The following is an 18,114-nucleotide window of genomic DNA, read 5'->3' as shown; positions in this document are numbered from 1 at the left end:
AGCTGTGAATAAGAAAGATCTAGTCAGGGGTCTATGGAGAACACAATTCAAATGTGAACTTTCTCGTGTGTTGATATATCTTCCAAGGAAGAAAAAAGATAATGAGGACAGTTGTAGGAGGTGGGAGAGAATATGGAATTGTCATCTCATTTTCTTTTTACAATACAGTAGTACTACATAAGATTTTCCAAGGGGAGATGAAGTGATGAAAAGCACGCTAACTTTTGTTTCTAATTTGGAAGCATTATCTGATATACTGACTGTAGAGTATGGTTGCAGATGTACATATGATAATTTTTACAATAAAAGAAAGAGGCAAGACCTAAACTATTTTGTTAGGTAGCATTTCCCATTTCTGGATTCGACATTTGTTTAGCTATTTTCTTCAGCTGCCTGATGAAGAAGCTACTTCCAGAGGAAAAATCACAATTTCTTATAGAAGGAAGTAATAGTGAATAGTTATAAAACTAGCAAAAGTAACCTGGAAGAGGAAAATAAAGCCCTCCCCCCCACATTTTCTATGTTGTCAACTTGCTAATAAACACTGTACATCCACTGTGTACTTGTGGTAACAAGCTCCTGTTCTGGTGGTATTTACCATTTACAAAGTGGCTTCGTATTTCCTACACAGCCTTACAAGGTAAGAATAGCTCTTTCCATTTTTTAGGGAATAGTAAAAGTCATAATGTGACACTTGGTACTAGGCACTAAGGTAAATGTATATATTTAATTCAATTAATTTTAGAACAACTATACTCATTTTACAAATTAACTGAGTCTAAGAGATTAAGCAATTTATGCAGTCATTGATTCACTAAATGGTGAAACCAGGATTCATGCTTATGTAGTTTGATCTGAAGCCCAAATGAGAGAACTAAATGTGAGGAACTTGAAAGACCTTTGCAGGGATCCCTGGGTGGCGCAGCGGTTTGGCGCCTGCCTTTGGCCCACGGCGCGATCCTGGAGACCCAGGATCGAATCCCACATCGGGCTCCCGGTGCATGGAGCCTGTTTCTCCCTCTGCCTGTGTCTCTGCCTCTCTCTCTCTCTGTGTGACTATCATAAATAAATAAAATTTAAAAAAAATATATAAAAAAAAAAAAAGACCTTTGCAGAGAAGCTAGTCAGGAGTAGATATTCCCTCATCAGGCTCCTTTTCTCAGCTTGGGGCCATTGTATGTACCACTCATTCATGAGGAATCTTGCTTCTAAAGTACCACTAGTAATCTATTTTAACTACAAGCTTGATATTCCTAACTAAATTAAGTATATATAAAATGAATCACATTTCCCTTTGATTTCTAGTATAAAATTGAAAGAACCTTGTTGTGGTTAAAAAAAAAAAAACCAAAACTAGTGTAATTGTGTTCAAAATACTTTTTAAAAATTGTATTTGAAAAGTAAAGTTTTGAATACAGTTCAAATTTGACATTAGAGCTCTTTTTTCTACCATGCTATTTATAGATGTCATTGTTCTTTCAAGTGAGATTTGTAATTTTTAAGAATATACTTTTGTTCACTTAAAGATACCAGAAAGTTATGTAAAATTTTTAAGTAAGTCTGGATACACAACTTAGTATTCTCTAAGTTGGAAAAATACCGATGTTACTTGACTGTTAACTCTTGATAGACATGAGAAGCCAGGGCCTGGAGTCTACTTTCTCTAAAGCATATGGTTTTTCCCAGGAAGACTAAGTAAGTTGAGATTTTCTTAGAACCAGAGACATTGGTTCTTAATTATTTTCATTTTTCACATTTTCATCAAAGTAAAGCAAGAAAATGATTCAAAGTACTACTGTTTCCCAGAGGCAACCACATTTTTTCTCTTATAATGGTTCCCCCCCGCCCAACATTAACATTGTGAAATAGAGTACACACAAAGAAGTTTGATCCCAAACAGTTTAGGCCTGTGCCTATACTTCATCTAAATGAAGTCATTCGAAGTATATTTTCTTATGTCTGGATTCCTTCACTCAACTATTATGTGTCTGAGTCCATCCATGTTGTGTGTGACTTCAAAAGTCCGTCCATGTTGTGTGTGACTTCATTTTTGTTATATAGTTTTTAATTGTGTGAATGAACTACTGGGTGTTCATTGCTTCATTGATGTGAGACCTTTTTAGTTTTTGACTTTTAGAAAAATGTTGCTGTGAACTTAACGCATAGATCTGGTACACTTAAGCATACAATTTTACAGATTTCTAGTGGTAGATTATTGGGTCAGAGCATTTTCTGATAAAAGTTTTACTTCTGATAAAGTATCAGGCTTGCTTTATTTATTTATTTATTTATTTATTTATTTATTTATTTATTTATTTATTTACGTACGTATGTATGTATGTATGGTTGTACCAATTTATTATCCCACCAGTGGTATATGAAATTCCCCATTGCTCCAAGTCCTCAATGGCACTTGGTCATTAATTTTTCAGACTTTTAAGAATTCTTTGAGTATATAATACGTCATGAGGGTTTTCTTACCCTTAAAAAAAAAAAGAAAACGCCAATATGTAAAACTACATAAAACATGTATGGTTTTTTTTTTACATGTATGGTTTAATAAGTTATTATAAGATGCTAGTATCCACCACCCAGTTTTTTTTTTTTTTTTTATGATAGGCACACAGTGAGAGAGAGAGAGAGGCAGAGACACAGGCAGAGGGAGAAGCAGGCTCCATGCACCGGGAGCCCGACGTGGGATTCGATCCCGGGTCTCCAGGATCGCGCCCTGGGCCAAAGGCAGGCGCCAAACCGCTGCGCCACCCAGGGATCCCCCACCACCCAGTTTAAAACGTAGATCATCCCCAGACCCTGTCTGTGTATCCTGTCCTGATCATAACTCATTCCTTCCCCCTAAAATTAGCTATTAGTCTAACTTTCATAACCTTTTTTCTTATTTCTTTATGGTTTTATCACTCAAGAGTACATCCCTAGGTACTATAATCCTGTTTTAAATTTTTGATGTATTTTTTAAATCTAAGGTTCCTAGGATTTCCATTCCTTTTCTTTTTTCCTTGTAATTTATCTGTTGAACCTGAATCAGTTGACCTGTAGTTTCCCAGAGCCTAATTAGATGTGCATTAGACTTCTAAAAACTTATGATTCCCCTATAGAGCTTTTTTTTCCTGGTACTCCCTCATTAAGTTCTAAGGAGTAAGATTTTGCTGGGTGGGACTGAATTTTGGAGGGTTACAAATCACTGTCATATCTGAAGATCTTTTCACACCTTTGTAAAAGCACTCTCATTGAGAATACATGGTCTGGATTGCATATTTATGGTCCAATTCAAAGTTTCAGGTTTCCTCTAGCCTCTATTCTAAAAATGTGTCTGGGTCCAGATGCTTGTCCAAACTCGGTTCCATCTCTTTCACAAGACTGTAGATAGTGTTCTTTCCTCAGAAGGCACTTAGGTGTTGTCTCTGTGATAGCAGCCAGTGATATTTAAGGTCTAGATCCAGTAATTCATTGAAGATTGCAAAATGATATTTGAATTTTTAAAATTAATACTGGAATACTTTCATAAGAAACCATTATCTTGTCTATTTGGTTATCCAGTGATATACAGTTCATATAGGAAAAGCAAGAAAGTACCTAATACTTTGCCTTTATCTTATGTGTTTTATGTATTTATTTTTAGAGGGGGAGAGAATATTAAGCAGGCTTCATGCCCAGTGCAGAGCCCAATGTGGGGCTTGATTTTACAGCCCTGAGACCAGCTGAAATTGAGTGGGATGCTTAACTGACTGAGCTACCCAGATGCCCCTATTTTTTACCAGTTTTAAAGATATTGTATTACTTTTGATATCATCCTTTGAAAATGACCACCTTAAAAATAATTTTGAACATTTTCATTTATGTTTTCTTTTTTTTTTTTTCATTTATATGTTTTCTTAAGAGATTCGGGATCCCTGGGTGGCACAGCGGTTTGGCGCCTGCCTTTGGCCCAGGGCGCGATCCTGGAGACCCCAGATCGAATCCCACGTCGGGCTCCCGGTGCATGGAGCCTGCTTCTCCCTCTGCCTGTGTCTCTGCCTCTCTCTCTCTCTGTGACTATCATAAATAAATAAAAATTTAAAAAAAAATTAAAAAAAAAAAAAAAAAAAAGAGATTCATGCCATCTTATTTTTATTGGAGCTCAAAATGACCCATGATGGGCCAGTCTGGGTAGCCTCTCCAGGATTTTTTTGTTGTTATTCTTACAAGTCCTAGTCTCTGAGAAATAGTTTTTGATAGCTTCCTTGATATTTGATACAAGGTGTTGTAGGCTCATTTTGTTAAGATTCCTGCTCCAAAATTAGAATTAGTAATTTCTACAAAAAAGCCCTAGTTTCTTTTGGTGGGAAATAGTATTTCAAGACCGTAATTTGGGCACTACAGATGTTCATTGCTGCAAGTAATTTGTTGTCTTCAGTCCTTTCTTTGGGGGGAGAGGGGGGCTGTACAGAATTAAAATATTTTATGAGTTCACACAAATATTTATAATTCAATTTTAGGACTGTTGGGATTTTACTTAAAAATAAAAAACTTTTTTTATACTGAGATTCTTGATTCTCAAGGGCACGGGGGTTAATAGAATATTCCATAACTGCTGATCTTTTTAACTTTTTTATACACAAAAGTATTAGAGTGAAAGTCTTAATGTCATAGCCATTATTACATGACTTTAAAGTTTTGCATATGGGGGATCCCTGGGTGGCTCAGCGGTTTGACGCCTGCCTTTGGCCCAGGGTGCGGTCCTGGAGTCCTCGGATCGAGTCCCGCGTCGGGCTCCCGGCATGAAGGCTGCTTCTCCCTCCTCCTGTGTCTCTGCCTGCCTCTCTCTCTCTCTCTCTCTCTCTCTTCTATCATAAATAAATAAATAAATATTTTAAAAAAAATAAAGTTTTGCATATGCTTCCCCTCCCTATAATTTTTATAATTGTACTGTGTCGCTTAATTTTAGTTCCTGTTTAATCTTTATGCTAATAGCATAAAGCTATGCTATGCTAGCATAGCATATGTTATGCTTTATTTTTTATTTTTTTTTAAATTTTTTTTTATTTTATTTATGATAGTCATACAGAGAGAGAGAGAGAGAGAGAGAGAGAGAGAGAGAGGCAGAGACACAGGCAGAGGGAGAAGCAGGCTCCATGCACCGGGAGCCCGACGTGGGATTCGATCCCGGGTCTCCAGGATCGCGCCCTGGGCCAAAGGCAGGCGCCAAACCGCTGCGCCACCCAGGGATCCCTGTTATGCTTTATGTAATATGCAGGTAATTACATATTTAATGTTTACTGCTAGTCTTTGTGTTGGTGCTTTAGTCATATTGGTTGCCTAAAGTTTATTTTTCTGTCAAATTCCTCAGGGAGGTCCTGTAAAAATAACATTACATAAGTTCTTATATGTTGGCAAGTTTGTGAACCTTTTCTTTGAAATTACTTTTGCTGGACAAAATATCTGGCTCACATTTTTAAAAAAAGTATTCCATTTTCTAATGGCAGAAAGCATCACTGTCAAAGTCTGTTAATAATTTTCTGCCTTTTCAATGTCTCACGCCCAAGCCATAAAAGGATTTTTTTTTTTTAAATATTTTTTTTTCTTTCTTTATTTATGATAGTCACGGAGAGGGAGAGAGAGAGAGAGAGAGGCAGAGACACAGGCAGAGGGAGAAGCAGGCTCCATGCACCGGGGGCCCGATGTGGGATTCGATCCCAGGTCTCCAGGATCGCGCCCTGGGCCAAAGGCAGGCGCCAAACCACTGCGCCACCCAGGGATCCCCAAGGATTTTTTTTTTAAGTACGTCTTGGTAGTTGTCATTTTGGGTGGGTTTTTCTCTCTGTGTGTGTGTGTGTGTGTGTGTGTGTTTTGTTTTGTTTTTTTAGGTATTTACTGCATTCTTTTGAAATGTACATTTATACTTTAGGAAAATTTTTTTCCATTACAATTTTTAGTATTCCCTTTCAATTTATTGGAGAGCTGCTGTTTTTGATGGTGGACAGTCTTTGTCCTGAATATTTGTTCCTTTATCTTTTTCTATTTAAAATTTTTCTTTCACCAAACAGCATGTGTTGTGTTTATTCATGCTTGTGTTCCTTCTAATTTATTCTTCTTTCCTGAAACTTTAAAATTTGTTTCTTTCCTGAGATCGGTTATTCCATTTCTGAGTTTTCTAGTTCTGATTTATATTGTTGTTTTATCTGTTATTTTCTTATGTCCTTTAGGTTGTTACATCTTTCTGGCATGTTTTCATTGTTTATAAGGATGTTTTGCTGCTGCTTTTTTTTTCTTATAACTTTATAGGAGTTTTGACGTCAGTTCTTTGCTCATTTTTACTTTTCAGCAGAAATTTTATAAGCCAGAATCTGCTCATTTTTAATGAAATTGGTTTTCTCGGACTTTTAGAAAGAGGGTAGTTTAGGATAGCTTTTCTTCATAGAACTCCCTTTTCATACAGTGTTCAAAATATGACAGCTTGCTTTTAGAGACTTCCTAGCTTTGTCCTCTATTATTAGACCTGCCCTCTCTTTCGTTTCTCTTTATTGTCTCTGTCTTGACTCAATTTCATTCTTCCCGGCTTTTTGTCTCATTTGTAGGGCCACATCCTGCAAAGGAGCCTTGCTAGATCAGGCTTGAGACTTTATGGGTCCTAGACTGCTTCACTCTCAGTTCTTGATGGCATTCCCTGCATTTAAAAAGTGAACTTTTCAGACTTCTTCCTGTTGTTCACAGCTTTCTCAGATTGGCCTATATGCTTTTTTTTTTTTTTTTTTTTTGCCTATGTGCTTTTCAGTGAATACCTGTTGGTTGTTTGGGGGTTGTCCTCTTCTCAGGTCCAAATGATTTCCTATGATATCTGAGGCACAAATGGTACTTCAGAGATCTTGTGGCTCTTGGTGATTTGTTCTCATGGGCTCATATTTGGGAGTTTATAGTGATTCTTTCTTAGTTTTTTCCTAACTTGGAATTTTTTGGTTTTAGATGAGAATTTGGGTAGGTTCAAAAACTGTGGTGCTACCATCTTCCCAGAATTCCCTTATGGTTTCAGTTTATGTTCTGATGTCTCACAACGTTAGGCACTTTTTCATTTGTTTATTGGCCTTTTGGGTTTCCTCAGTAAACTCACCATTGGGAGTTCAAATCTTTTAGCCCATTTTTCCTTTAAGTTGTCTGGTTTGTGTGTTTTTCAGTTACCATCTAAGTGTTCTTTATATTTGTTGGATAGGAGCCCTTTGTTTTATGCATTGCAAATATCTTCTCCCAGTGGCTTGGCTTTTTCATTCTTAATAATTTTTTTGTGAATAGAAGTTTATGTTTTTAATGTACAATGTTTCAATCTTATATGGATAGTACTTTTTATATCTTGTTTAAGCTATCTTCTCAACCCCAAGTTTGTGAAAGTATTTTTTTTATGATATCTTCTTGAAACTTTTTTACCTGTTCATTTAAATCAAGAGTTAACCTAAAGTCATTTTTGTCTACGGCATGAGGAAGAGACCTAGTTCCTCATTCTCCACCCCCCCATAGCTTTCTAGTACAGCATCATACAGTAAAAACATGTTTTCCACTGCTCTGCAATGCTACTTTTGTCATAAGTCAAACATCCACATATGAATGAATCTGTTTCTGGATTCTGTTCCAGAGGTCTGTTTTTCTCTTCTTTTGCCAATACTACATGGTCTTAATTCCTGTAGTTTTGTATTAATAAGACTTGCTGTCTGATAGTGTAAATCTTGCACCTTTCGTTTTTCTTTATGAATGCCTTGGATTTTCCTGTAGATTTTAGAATCATGTAGTATACACCCACTTTTAAAAATCTGACTAAGGGGACGCTTGGGTGGCTCAGCGGTTGAGCGCCTGCCTTCGGCTCAGGGTGTGATGCTGGAGTCCCGGGATCGAGTCCCACATCCGGCTCCCTGCATGGAGCCTGCTTCTCCCTCTGCCTGTCTCTGCCTCTCTCTCTCTCTCTCTCTCTGTGACTATCATAAATAAATAAAAATTAAAAAAAATATTAAAAATAAATAAATAAATAGAATCTGGGATCCCTGGGTGGCGCAGCGGTTTGGCGCCTGCCTTTGGCCCAGGGCACGATCCTGGAGACCCGGGATCGAATCCCACATCGGGCTTCTGGTGCATGGAGCCTGCTTCTCCCTCTGCCTGTGTCTCTGCCTCTCTCTCTCTCTGTGACTATCATAAATAAATAAAAATTAAAAAAAAATTTAAGAAAGCAAAAATCTTTTAAAAAAATAATAAATAAATAAATAAATAAATAAAATCTGACTAAGGCTCTGTTAAATCTGTAGATCAATTAAGGGGGAATTGACCTCTTTACAAAATTGAACTTTCCAACCCACGAATGAGGTATGTCTCTCACTTAGTGTTCTTTGGTTTCTCTCAGTGATATTTTATAGTTTTCTGTATAAAGATCTGGCGCATCTTTCGTTGCATTTATTCCTTGGTGTTTGATAGTTTTTGATGCTACTCTAAGGAGTATCCTTTGAAAATACTATTTTCTAATTGTTTCTTACTAGTACAGTGTTCATTTTTATATATTGGCTTTGTATCCAAAGACTTTGTTGTTCATTCCACTTAGTATTCTTTGTGGGAAAGTTATTAATTACTGCTATAGTTTCCTTATTTAGTAGAGCTCTGTTCAGACCTAAAATTTTCTTTGTTCAGGGACACCTAGCTGGCTCAGTCCACAAAGCATGTGACTTTTGATTTGGGGTGGTGAGTTTGAGCCCCATGGTAGGTGTAGAGATTACTCAAGTAAATAAATAATTTATAAATAAGTTTTCTTTGTTAAGTTGTATCTCAAGGAATTTGTCCATTCAAAATTTCAGGGCAGCCCCAGTGGCTCAGTGGTTTAACGCCACCTTCAGCCCAGGGCCTGATTCTGGAGACCCGGGATCGAGTTCCACATCAGGCTCCCTGCACGGAGCCTGCTTCTCCCTCTGCCTGTGTCTCTGCCTCTCTCTCTCTCTCTCTCTGTCTGTCTGTCTGTCTCTCTGTCCATCATGAGTAAATAAATAAAATCTTTAATAAAAAATTTAGATTAATTGCTATAAAAATATTCATAACATTCCTTTAATATTGTAGAATCTGTAGTGGTATCTTCTTTTACATTCCTGATAATAGTTATTTGTATTTTCTCACACTTTTCCTTGATCAATTATAATAGAAGTTTATCTTTTTAGAGAAACAACTTTTTGTTTGGATTTTTCTCTGTATGTTTATATCTGTTTTGTTGATTTCTGTTAACAGTTGCCTTCTATTTTTCTGGTTTGATTACACTTTTTCTAGCGTCTTAAGATCAGGGCTTTGATCATTGATTTCTTGGTCTTTTTTTCTTCTTTAAAATAGTATTTGGATGTAGAAATTGCCCTCTAAACACTGCTTTAATTCTAGCCTATGAATTTTGATGTATTTTGTTTTCATTATCATTTAGTTCATCCAGTCGAAATACAGTAGTTTCTAATTTTCATGGTAATTTCTCCTTTAACCCATGAGTTGAGTTTGCTTAATTTCCAGCATTTAGAAATTTACTAGTTACCCTTCTTTTACTGACTGTTGTCAGGTATCAATATACTGTATGATTTCGAGGCTGTGAAATTTGTTGAGACTAGCCTTATGATTCAGGATATAATCCATTTTATAATGTTCCCTATATACTTGGAAAGAGTATGTGTTCTGCAGTTGTTGGGTGGAGTGGTCTGTAAATGTCAATGAGGTCAAGTTTGATAGTGCTATTCAAGCTTCTGTGCAGCTCTAAGTGTGGATTTGTCTTACTTCCTTAGGTCTGTCGACTTCAGTTATACGTATTTTGAAGCTGTATGTTATCAGATTCTTACACATTTAGTATTGTATCTTCTGTGAGTTGATCCTCTGAACTGGATGAAATCTCCCTACTCATCTCTAACACTTCTTATGTCAATTTTATTAGTCTCATAGAGGTTTTCATGGGAAAAGGGAAAAGATTAAATAGTTGAAAGGAGAGCTTCAACATAGAATTGGAATTTATTTTAAAAATCAGATGGACATTATATGACTGAAAAATAAAGTATCTTAAATTAAGAACTTAACAGGGCAGGCCGGGTGGCTCAGCGGTTTAAGCGCCTGCCTTTGGCCCAGGGTATGATCCTGGAGTCTTGGGATCGAGTCCCATGTTGGGCTCCCTGCATGGAACCTGCTTCTCCCTCTGCCTGTGTCCTGTGTCTCTGCGCCTCTCTCTCTCTCTCTCTCTCTCTCTCTCTCATGAATAAATAAAATCTTTTAAAAAAATTAAGAACTTAACAGTTTTTGATGTTCAGGATATTGCTTTCCATCCTTTTAAAGCTTTTTCTTACACTTAACAGTGCTTATGTTGTCTGTTACATAAATATATTTTCCAGTGTTATTAAGTTATATGAGATATTGACTTAAATAAATTGGAAAGTGATCACCTCAGTAAGTTTTAATGTCCATCATCTCATATGGACAGCCCCCCCCCCCCAAGAAAAAGAGAAAAATGTTTTTTTTTTCCTTTTGATGAGATCTTTCGGGATTTACTTTCATAGCAGCTTTCAAATGTGCCCTACAACAGTGTTAACTATAGCCCTCATGTTGTACCTTATGGCCCCATTACCTATTTATTTTGTAACTGGAAGTTTGTACCTTTTGACCTCCTTCATCCAATTCTTCTATCTAGGTAACCACATGTGATCTCACTTTTTATGAGTTTGGGTGTTTGGGGACATTTGGGATGTTTTATTGGGTTCCAATATGTGAGATCCTATTTGTCTTTCTCTGCCTCATTTCACTTAGTGTGTATAATGCCTTCAGAGTTCATCCATGTTGCATATGGCAGGATTTTCCTCTTTTTTACAGCTGAATAGTAGTCACTTTCTAGCATCTTTTTCTTTTCTTCTCCTTTTTTTTTTTCTCTTTTTAATTTATGAGAGAGGAAGCAGGGGAAGGAGCAGAGGGAGAAGGACAAGCTCAGCGCAGAGCTCAACATGGGGCTCAGTCTCAGGACCCTAAGAGCATAACCTGAGCAGAAGCCAAGAGTAGACACTTAACTGAACCACGCATTGACTGAGTGAACACTTAGGCTGTGTATGCGTCTTGGCAATTGTAAATAATGCTGCAGTGAACATGGAGATGCAGACATCTTGACAACATTAGTGATTTCTTTTTTTTCAGATATATACCCAGCAATGAAATTGCTGGATCATATGGTAGTCTTATTTTTAATTTTTTGAGACACCCCCATACTAGCTTCCATAGTGGCTGTACCAATTTACATTCTCTCCAGTAGAGTACAAGGGCTGCCTTTTCTGTGTGTCCTCACCAGCATTTGTTATCTCTGTTCTTTTGGTAATAGTCATTCTAATAAGTGAGAGGCTATAGCTCTTGGTTTTGATTGGCATTTCCCTGGTGATTGATATTGAGTACCTTTTCATGTACCTGTTGGTTATTTGAATATTTTATTGGAAAAATGTCTAGATCCCTGTTTTAAAATTGGATTATTTGCTTTTTGGCTATTTAGTTGTAGGAGTTCTTTGTATATTTTGGGTTTTAACCCCTTACTAGATAATAAGAACTGCAAATATTTTCTCCCATTCCATAGGTTCCTTTAATTATTTTTTTAAGTAATATTTTTTGTTCTTTATACATTCCATCTGTTCTTTGATCTTTTATTTCTCTTCTATATGTTCTTTTGGAATAGTTATTTTTTTTATTCTTTTTCCTCCCTCTGTTAGCTTTTAGTTACACATTCTTTTATTTTTTCCTTAAGTGGTATTTTCATCACTTAGAATGCCCTTCACCAAATACATGGGAAGAGTTTTGACAGTCCCGCATTCTTAATGTTCTTTTTTTTCTTTTTCAGATCCTTTTGAACAGATACTTACCATGTTTAAATATTAGTAAACACATACGTGTATGTCTGCATTTGAAAATGGCAGAGGGAAACAATAATGAAGAGGTCATTCCTTTGAACAACTTTCACTGCCACAGGGGACAAGGTAAGTATTCTCACTTTTTCCCTTTCATCATTGCTTTTTCTTGTTATGGTACAGTCATAGTTCCTTTGAAATGAATCTGTTTTGCACTATGAGGAACCTTAGAGATACTTCATTTTTTGGACCTTAGAACATCTGGTGTATTGGACTCATGAGACTAGAATTTTGTGTCAAATGGTGATATATACTGGTATGAATGAAGTTTAAAAGTAAATTAAAAATTAATAAGCTGGGATCCCTGGGTGGCTTAGTGGTCTAGCACCTGCCTTCAGCCCAAGGTGTGATCCTGGAGTCCCGGGATCGAGTCCCACATCAGGCTCCTTGCATGGAGCCTGCTTCTCCCTCTGCCTGTGTCTCTGCCTCTCTCTCTCTGTGTCTCTAATTAATAAATAAATAAAATCTTTAAAAAAATTAATAAGCTATTAATGAACAAGCCAAAATGAGCTGTGAATGTGCAGTCATTGGCTCTTAAGGGTTGGGAGTATGGAAACTGTGGCAGTTCTGTTTTTGAAGGAATAAGATCTTCAAAGAAGTGCTCCTTCAGGTCTGTATGATCTGAAAGTGCTACTATAGCATTTTTGCCCCCTAGTATGATGCTTGATTTATTTTTTGCCAGAAGATTCTGGTTGCCTTATAGGGAATTTTAGAACATGTATTCTTTGATTTTACAGTGTTTAAAATTTGGGGAAGTTCATTGATTCATAAAGGGAAGGGAGCTTGCATTTCTGTAACATTCCTAAATGCATATGGAGTTTCCATTCAAATCCTAATTCACATTTACACCTAGGCTGAAAGGAAAAAATGGATGCTGCTGAGTAGGAAAAGTATTTTTCCAAGTATAAATTCCATGGAAGGGGGCACCTGGGTGGCTCAGCCGTTTAATTAAGTGTCTGCCTTAGGCTCAGATCATGATCCTGGGATTGAGTCCCACATTGGGCTCCCTGCTCAGCAAGTAGTTGGCTTCTCCCCACCCACCCCCACGTCCCTTCCCCTTCCCTCCTCTCCTTACCTGTGCACGCATACACTCTCTCTCTCTTTCTCTCTTTCTCTCTTTCTCTCTCTCCCTCTCTCCCTCTCTCTCCAATAAAATCTTTTTTTTTTTAATTTTTTAATTTTTTTTTTTATTTATTTATGATAGGCACACAGTGAGAGAGAGAGAGAGGCAGAGACACAGGCAGAGGGAGAAGTAGGCTCCATGCACCAGGAGCCCGACGTGGGATTCCATCCCGGGTCTCCAGGATCGCGCCCTGGGCCAAAGGCAGGCGCTAAACCGCTGCGCCACCCAGGGATCCCCAATAAAATCATTTTTTAAAAAAAATTCCATGGAAGAAATTTTACACTTTTTTTTTTTGTCTTTTCCCATTGATAATATTTTGTGCTTACGAGGATGATTTTTTTCCTCAGGAGAGGGTAAATTATATACACTTGGCTTTCAGAGAGCATTTAAAGTTGAGCAGATTTTATTATTTTTTTTTTAAATTTTTTTAACTTATTTATGAAAGTCACAGAGAGAGAGAGAGGCAGAGACACAGGCAGAGGGAGAAGCAGGCTCCATGCACCAGGAGCCCGACGTGGGATTCGATCCCGGGTCTCCAGGATCGCGCCCTGGGCCAAAGGCAGGCGCCAAACCGCTGCGCCACCCAGGGATCCCGAGCAGATTTTATTAGGCAGATAAATTGAGAAAAATAAAATGGTTAAACTATGTAAATTATGAGTGCAAAAGAAGTACTAATTCTTTTAGGATTTTATTAATAGTTTATTCTAACTTGGAAGTGAGAGAACCATAATTTATTGTGGATGCACAAATTTTTAAATCTTAGCCGTAATTTGTGATCATTTCCAATTTTTTTGAACATGTATATCAAATTAATGTTGTAGCTCTTTTTTAACTGGATTTTAAATCTACCTGAACAGAGTGTCCAAACAACTAATTCTTTGGGAGAGATTATTCACTTTGAAGGTATATTTTTCTGTTAGATGAGTTTTGTGTATTTAGCACCCAGCATGAGGATTTTTTTCAGGCATGCAGAGTTGTTTTTTTTTTTTTTTTTAAGATTTTATTTATTCATTCATGATAGTCACGCAGAGAAAGAGAGAGTGTCAGAGACACAGGGAGAGGGAGAAGCAGGCTCCATGCAGGGAGCTCGACGCGGGATTCCATCCCAGGTCTCCAGGATCGTGCCCCGGGCCAAAGGCAGGCGCTAAACCGCTGCGCCACCTAGGGATCCCGCAGAGTTGTTTTGTTTTTATGTGCTGTATTAATAATTCTTATTGTGCCAGCCCCTGTAGGTTTTTTATTTTTAAATCATCTTTATTGAGGTATAATTTATTTAAATGCACACATTTTAAGCATATAGTTCAGTAAGCTTTGAAAAATGAATATAGCCATACAACCACCCCCTTTACTTAGATAAGGAACATCATTTCTGTCATCCCAGAAATGTTCCTTTATGCCCCATCTGCGATCAGTCCTCACCCTACTCCTGGACCAAGGAAACCACTGACCTACTTTTTGTCACTTTACAGTTTCGTATAAATGGAACCATACAGTATATATTCCTTATACCTGAACATTTCTGCCCAATATATATTTTGAGATTCATCCACATTGCGTGTATCAGTAATTAAATCCTTTTTAATTGCTGAGTAGTATTTAATTGTAAGAATTTTATACCCAGTGAAAATAGGCTTAAAAATGAAGGTAAAATAAAGGTGAAAAGTACAAGAATGAAAAAAGATTATGAAAAAAAAAAGAAAAGAAAAAAGATTATGCAAATAGCACAAAAAAGAGCTGGTATGTCTATATGTTATCAGATAAAGTGAACATTTTAACCAGAAGTTTTGTTTTGTTTTGTTTTTAGATTATATTTATTTTTAAAAGCCACAGAGAGAGAGGCAGAGACATAGGCAAAGGGAGAAGCAGGCTCCCTGCAAAGAGCCCGATGTGGGACTTGATCCCAGAACCCCAGGATCACGACCTAAGCCAAAGGCAGACACTCAACCACTGAGCCTCCCAGGTGCCCCTAACCAGAAGTATTAATAAAGAGTTTATAATGGTACAGGGGTTAGTACACTGGAAAGACAAAACAGTTCAAATCTCTAGACACTCAGTAACATGATGTCAAAATATACAAAGCAAGAATTAACAAAACTAAAAGAAATTAGCAAATCCACAATCATAATGGAAGGTTTTAACAGGTTTCTTTCACTGACAGACAGCAAGCATACACAAACATTTGTATGAATATAGAACATGGAAGAACATGATCAACAAATTTGACATAATAGACATAAATGGAAAACCGAGTCTAATGTATTTAACAAAATTGGCCATATTTTGAGCCACAAAACAAGTTTCAGGTTTGAGAGGATTAAAATCCTATAGATCATATTTTCTAACCATGTTGGAATTAAGTTGTAAATCAATTACAGAAATATAATTAGAAAATACCTGTATGTGTGGAAAATGGGAGTACATTTCAGTGTGACTTACGGTTCAAGAGGGCAGCCCAGGTGGCTCAGTGAATTAGCGCCACCTTCAGCCCAGGGCATGATCCTGGAGACCACGGGATTGAATCCCATGTCGGGCTCCCTGCATGGAGCCTGCTTCTCCCTCTGCCTGTGTCTCTGCTGCACTCTCTCGCGCGCACACTCTGTCTTTGTGTCTCATGAATAAATAAATAAAATCTTTAAAAAAAAAATCACAGTGGAAATCAGAAAATAATTTGAATTGCATGATAATGAAAATACAGTCTGTTGAAGCTTATGAGATGCATCTAATGTCTTGTTTGAAGAAAACTGAATAAATGAAGACTTGGCAAACTTTTTTTTTATTTTTATTTTTATTTTTTTTAACATTTACTTATTTATGATAGACATAGAGAGAGAGGCAGAGGGAGGGAGAAACAGGCTCCATGCCGGGAGCCCGATGTGGGACTCGATCCCGGGGCTCCAGGATCGCACCCTGGGCCAAAGGCAGGCGCCAAACCGCTGAGCCACCCAGGGATCCCTGGGACTCAGCAAACTTTTAAAAGTCCAGATAGTCACTATTTTTGCCTTGCAAGTCCTGATGGTCTCTGTTGGCAATTACTCGACTATACCATTGTAAGTTGTAACGTGAAGGCAACTAAAGATGATATATAGGTGAATGTGCATGGCTGTGTTCCAATAAGGACACAAAGTAGCAGGAACCATCCCACTCCACACTACTAGTGGGAGTTTAAATTAGCACGATTTGGAAAATTGTTTGCATCATCCACAAAAATTGAACATATGCTTTCCCCGATTCAGTACTTCCACTCCTAGAATGTACCCAACTGAAATGAGTATACCAAGAGACATGTGTAAGAATGTTTAAGACAGCATTAGAGGTACCTAGGTGGCTCAGGTAATGATCTCAGGGCCGTGGGATCAAGCCCCAAGTCAGGCTTTGCATTGGATGTGGAGCCTGCTTAAGAGTCTATCTTTTGGGATGCCTGGGTGGCTTAGCGGTTAAGTATCTGCCTTCGGCTCGAGGCCTGATCTTGGGGCCCAGGATCGAGTCCCACATTGGGCTCCCCACAGGGAGCCTGCCTCTCCCACTGCCTGTGTGTCTCTGCCTCTCTCTGTGTGTCTCATTAATAAATAAATAAAAATCTTTAAAAAGAAAAAAAAAGTCTTTCCTTCTCTTTCTGCCCTTCCCCCTGCCTCCCCTTTTTCTCTCTCTTAAAAAAAAAAAAAAAAAAGTATTATCCAAAATAGCCAAGACTGGAACCAATCCAAATGTCCATTGACAGAAAAATAACTAACTTATCCACTTACAACTTATCCACTATATGGTCTTATAGTGGATTATGTACAGCAGATAGCTACAGCACATGCCCCAGCATTGGATACATGGACCTGTTATTTGCAAGAAAGCCAGAAATAAATGAATGTATATTCAAACAAGCAAAACTAGTCTGTGGAGTTAGGAGGCTATTAGTATGCTGGAAGTGTTGTATTTACCGACCTTGGTGATGGTCACTCAGGTTTGGGCCTTTTGATTAATTCATGGAGTTAGACATTTGGTTCATAGGCTTTGTTGTACGTTAATTTTTTAAAGGGTAATGTGTTATACATGGTGTGTTGGGGAGTATCTTGTCAACCATTAGGCTTCACTGTGAGGTGATAGGTTTCAAGCCAGCTTTTTCATTGGGTCTTCCAAGGTTGTTGATAAAGTGTTCTTTTCTTGGGCTGGTACTTCTAGACTGGAATCTACAGTTTTCTGCGTATGGAATCTGAGACTCTCAGCCAGCATTCTGGGAGCTAAACAGCAGAAGGCAGCCAGGGTCTTGTTCATTATGCTGTTTAACTGGTACCCCTTTTCTCTCTTGACCTTGTGCCTGCTGTCTAGTGCCTCTGCCTCAGCGTCTTTTCATAATGGACCTCCACAGGGTGGGTTTTTTGGAATGACTGACTGAGGTTGGCAAATTCTCTCTCCAAAACCAGTGGTAAAATTAGACAAAATTGTCCAGACCTCCATTCTGCTTGCTAGATGGGGTGCTGCCTAATTCATGAATGTTTAGTAAAGCCAATTGGATCTTCAAAAAAAAAATTGTCAAAAACAACCATTTAATAACTAGAAATGACCAAAGACATACAATGATTGAGAACACTCAGGAAAATCTAGAATTCTGTCTCATGAATTAAGCTACTTTTGGTTGCCTATCCTCATTGCAGGCTGTGGGTTTGAGCCTTCTCCCCTCAAACTATCACTGTTAACCCTTTTTAATGTTGAAGAAGTGGATGCTTGATGAAGTTAGGTAATAGTATCACGTGGCTGGCATATGGTAGAACAGAGACTTGAACCTAGGCGATCTGACCTTAGATGCAGCAAACTGCTGTCCCTGGCTCAACACAGCTGTGTTACTGGGATGAAGTGAGATAATTGACTTTAGATTGCTTTTCAAATTGTTGGATGCAATAAAAATAAATGAGATATTAACCTTGAGAAAGATATAAACCTTTAATAGAGAAATTTCAACATTTGTAATGATAACGCATCTTTTCTTCTTGTGGTCACAGCCCCCCCCCCAACCTTTTCTCTAGGACTCTTTTTTTTTTTTTTTTTTTTTTAAGATTTTATTCATTTATTCACGAGAGACACACAGAGAGA

General features: G+C 37.7%; 1 protein-coding gene across 4 annotated transcripts in view; it reads left to right on the top strand.

The window, feature by feature from the left end:
• RNF216 (ring finger protein 216) overlaps window positions 1-18,114 on the top strand; it is a 162,844-nt gene that overhangs the window by 5,372 nt on the left and 139,358 nt on the right. For 2 of the 4 annotated variants that reach the window (XM_055340351.1, XM_055340349.1), the window contains exons 1-2: window positions 5,112-5,251; window positions 11,846-11,981. In XM_055340351.1, coding sequence (XP_055196326.1) covers window positions 5,246-5,251; window positions 11,846-11,981 — 142 coding nt within the window. In that variant the 5' untranslated portion in view covers window positions 5,112-5,245. Of the gene's footprint in view, window positions 1-5,111; window positions 5,252-11,845; window positions 11,982-18,114 lie in introns of those variants that run through there. The other 2 variants (XM_055340352.1, XM_055340350.1) reach the window with 2 other exon arrangements.

The sequence above is a fragment of the Nyctereutes procyonoides genome, unplaced genomic scaffold, assembly GCF_905146905.1.
Source record: "Nyctereutes procyonoides isolate TBG_1078 unplaced genomic scaffold, NYPRO_anot_genome, whole genome shotgun sequence".
NCBI lineage: Eukaryota > Metazoa > Chordata > Mammalia > Carnivora > Canidae > Nyctereutes > Nyctereutes procyonoides.
This window is presented reverse-complemented; position numbering and strand designations above follow the sequence as displayed.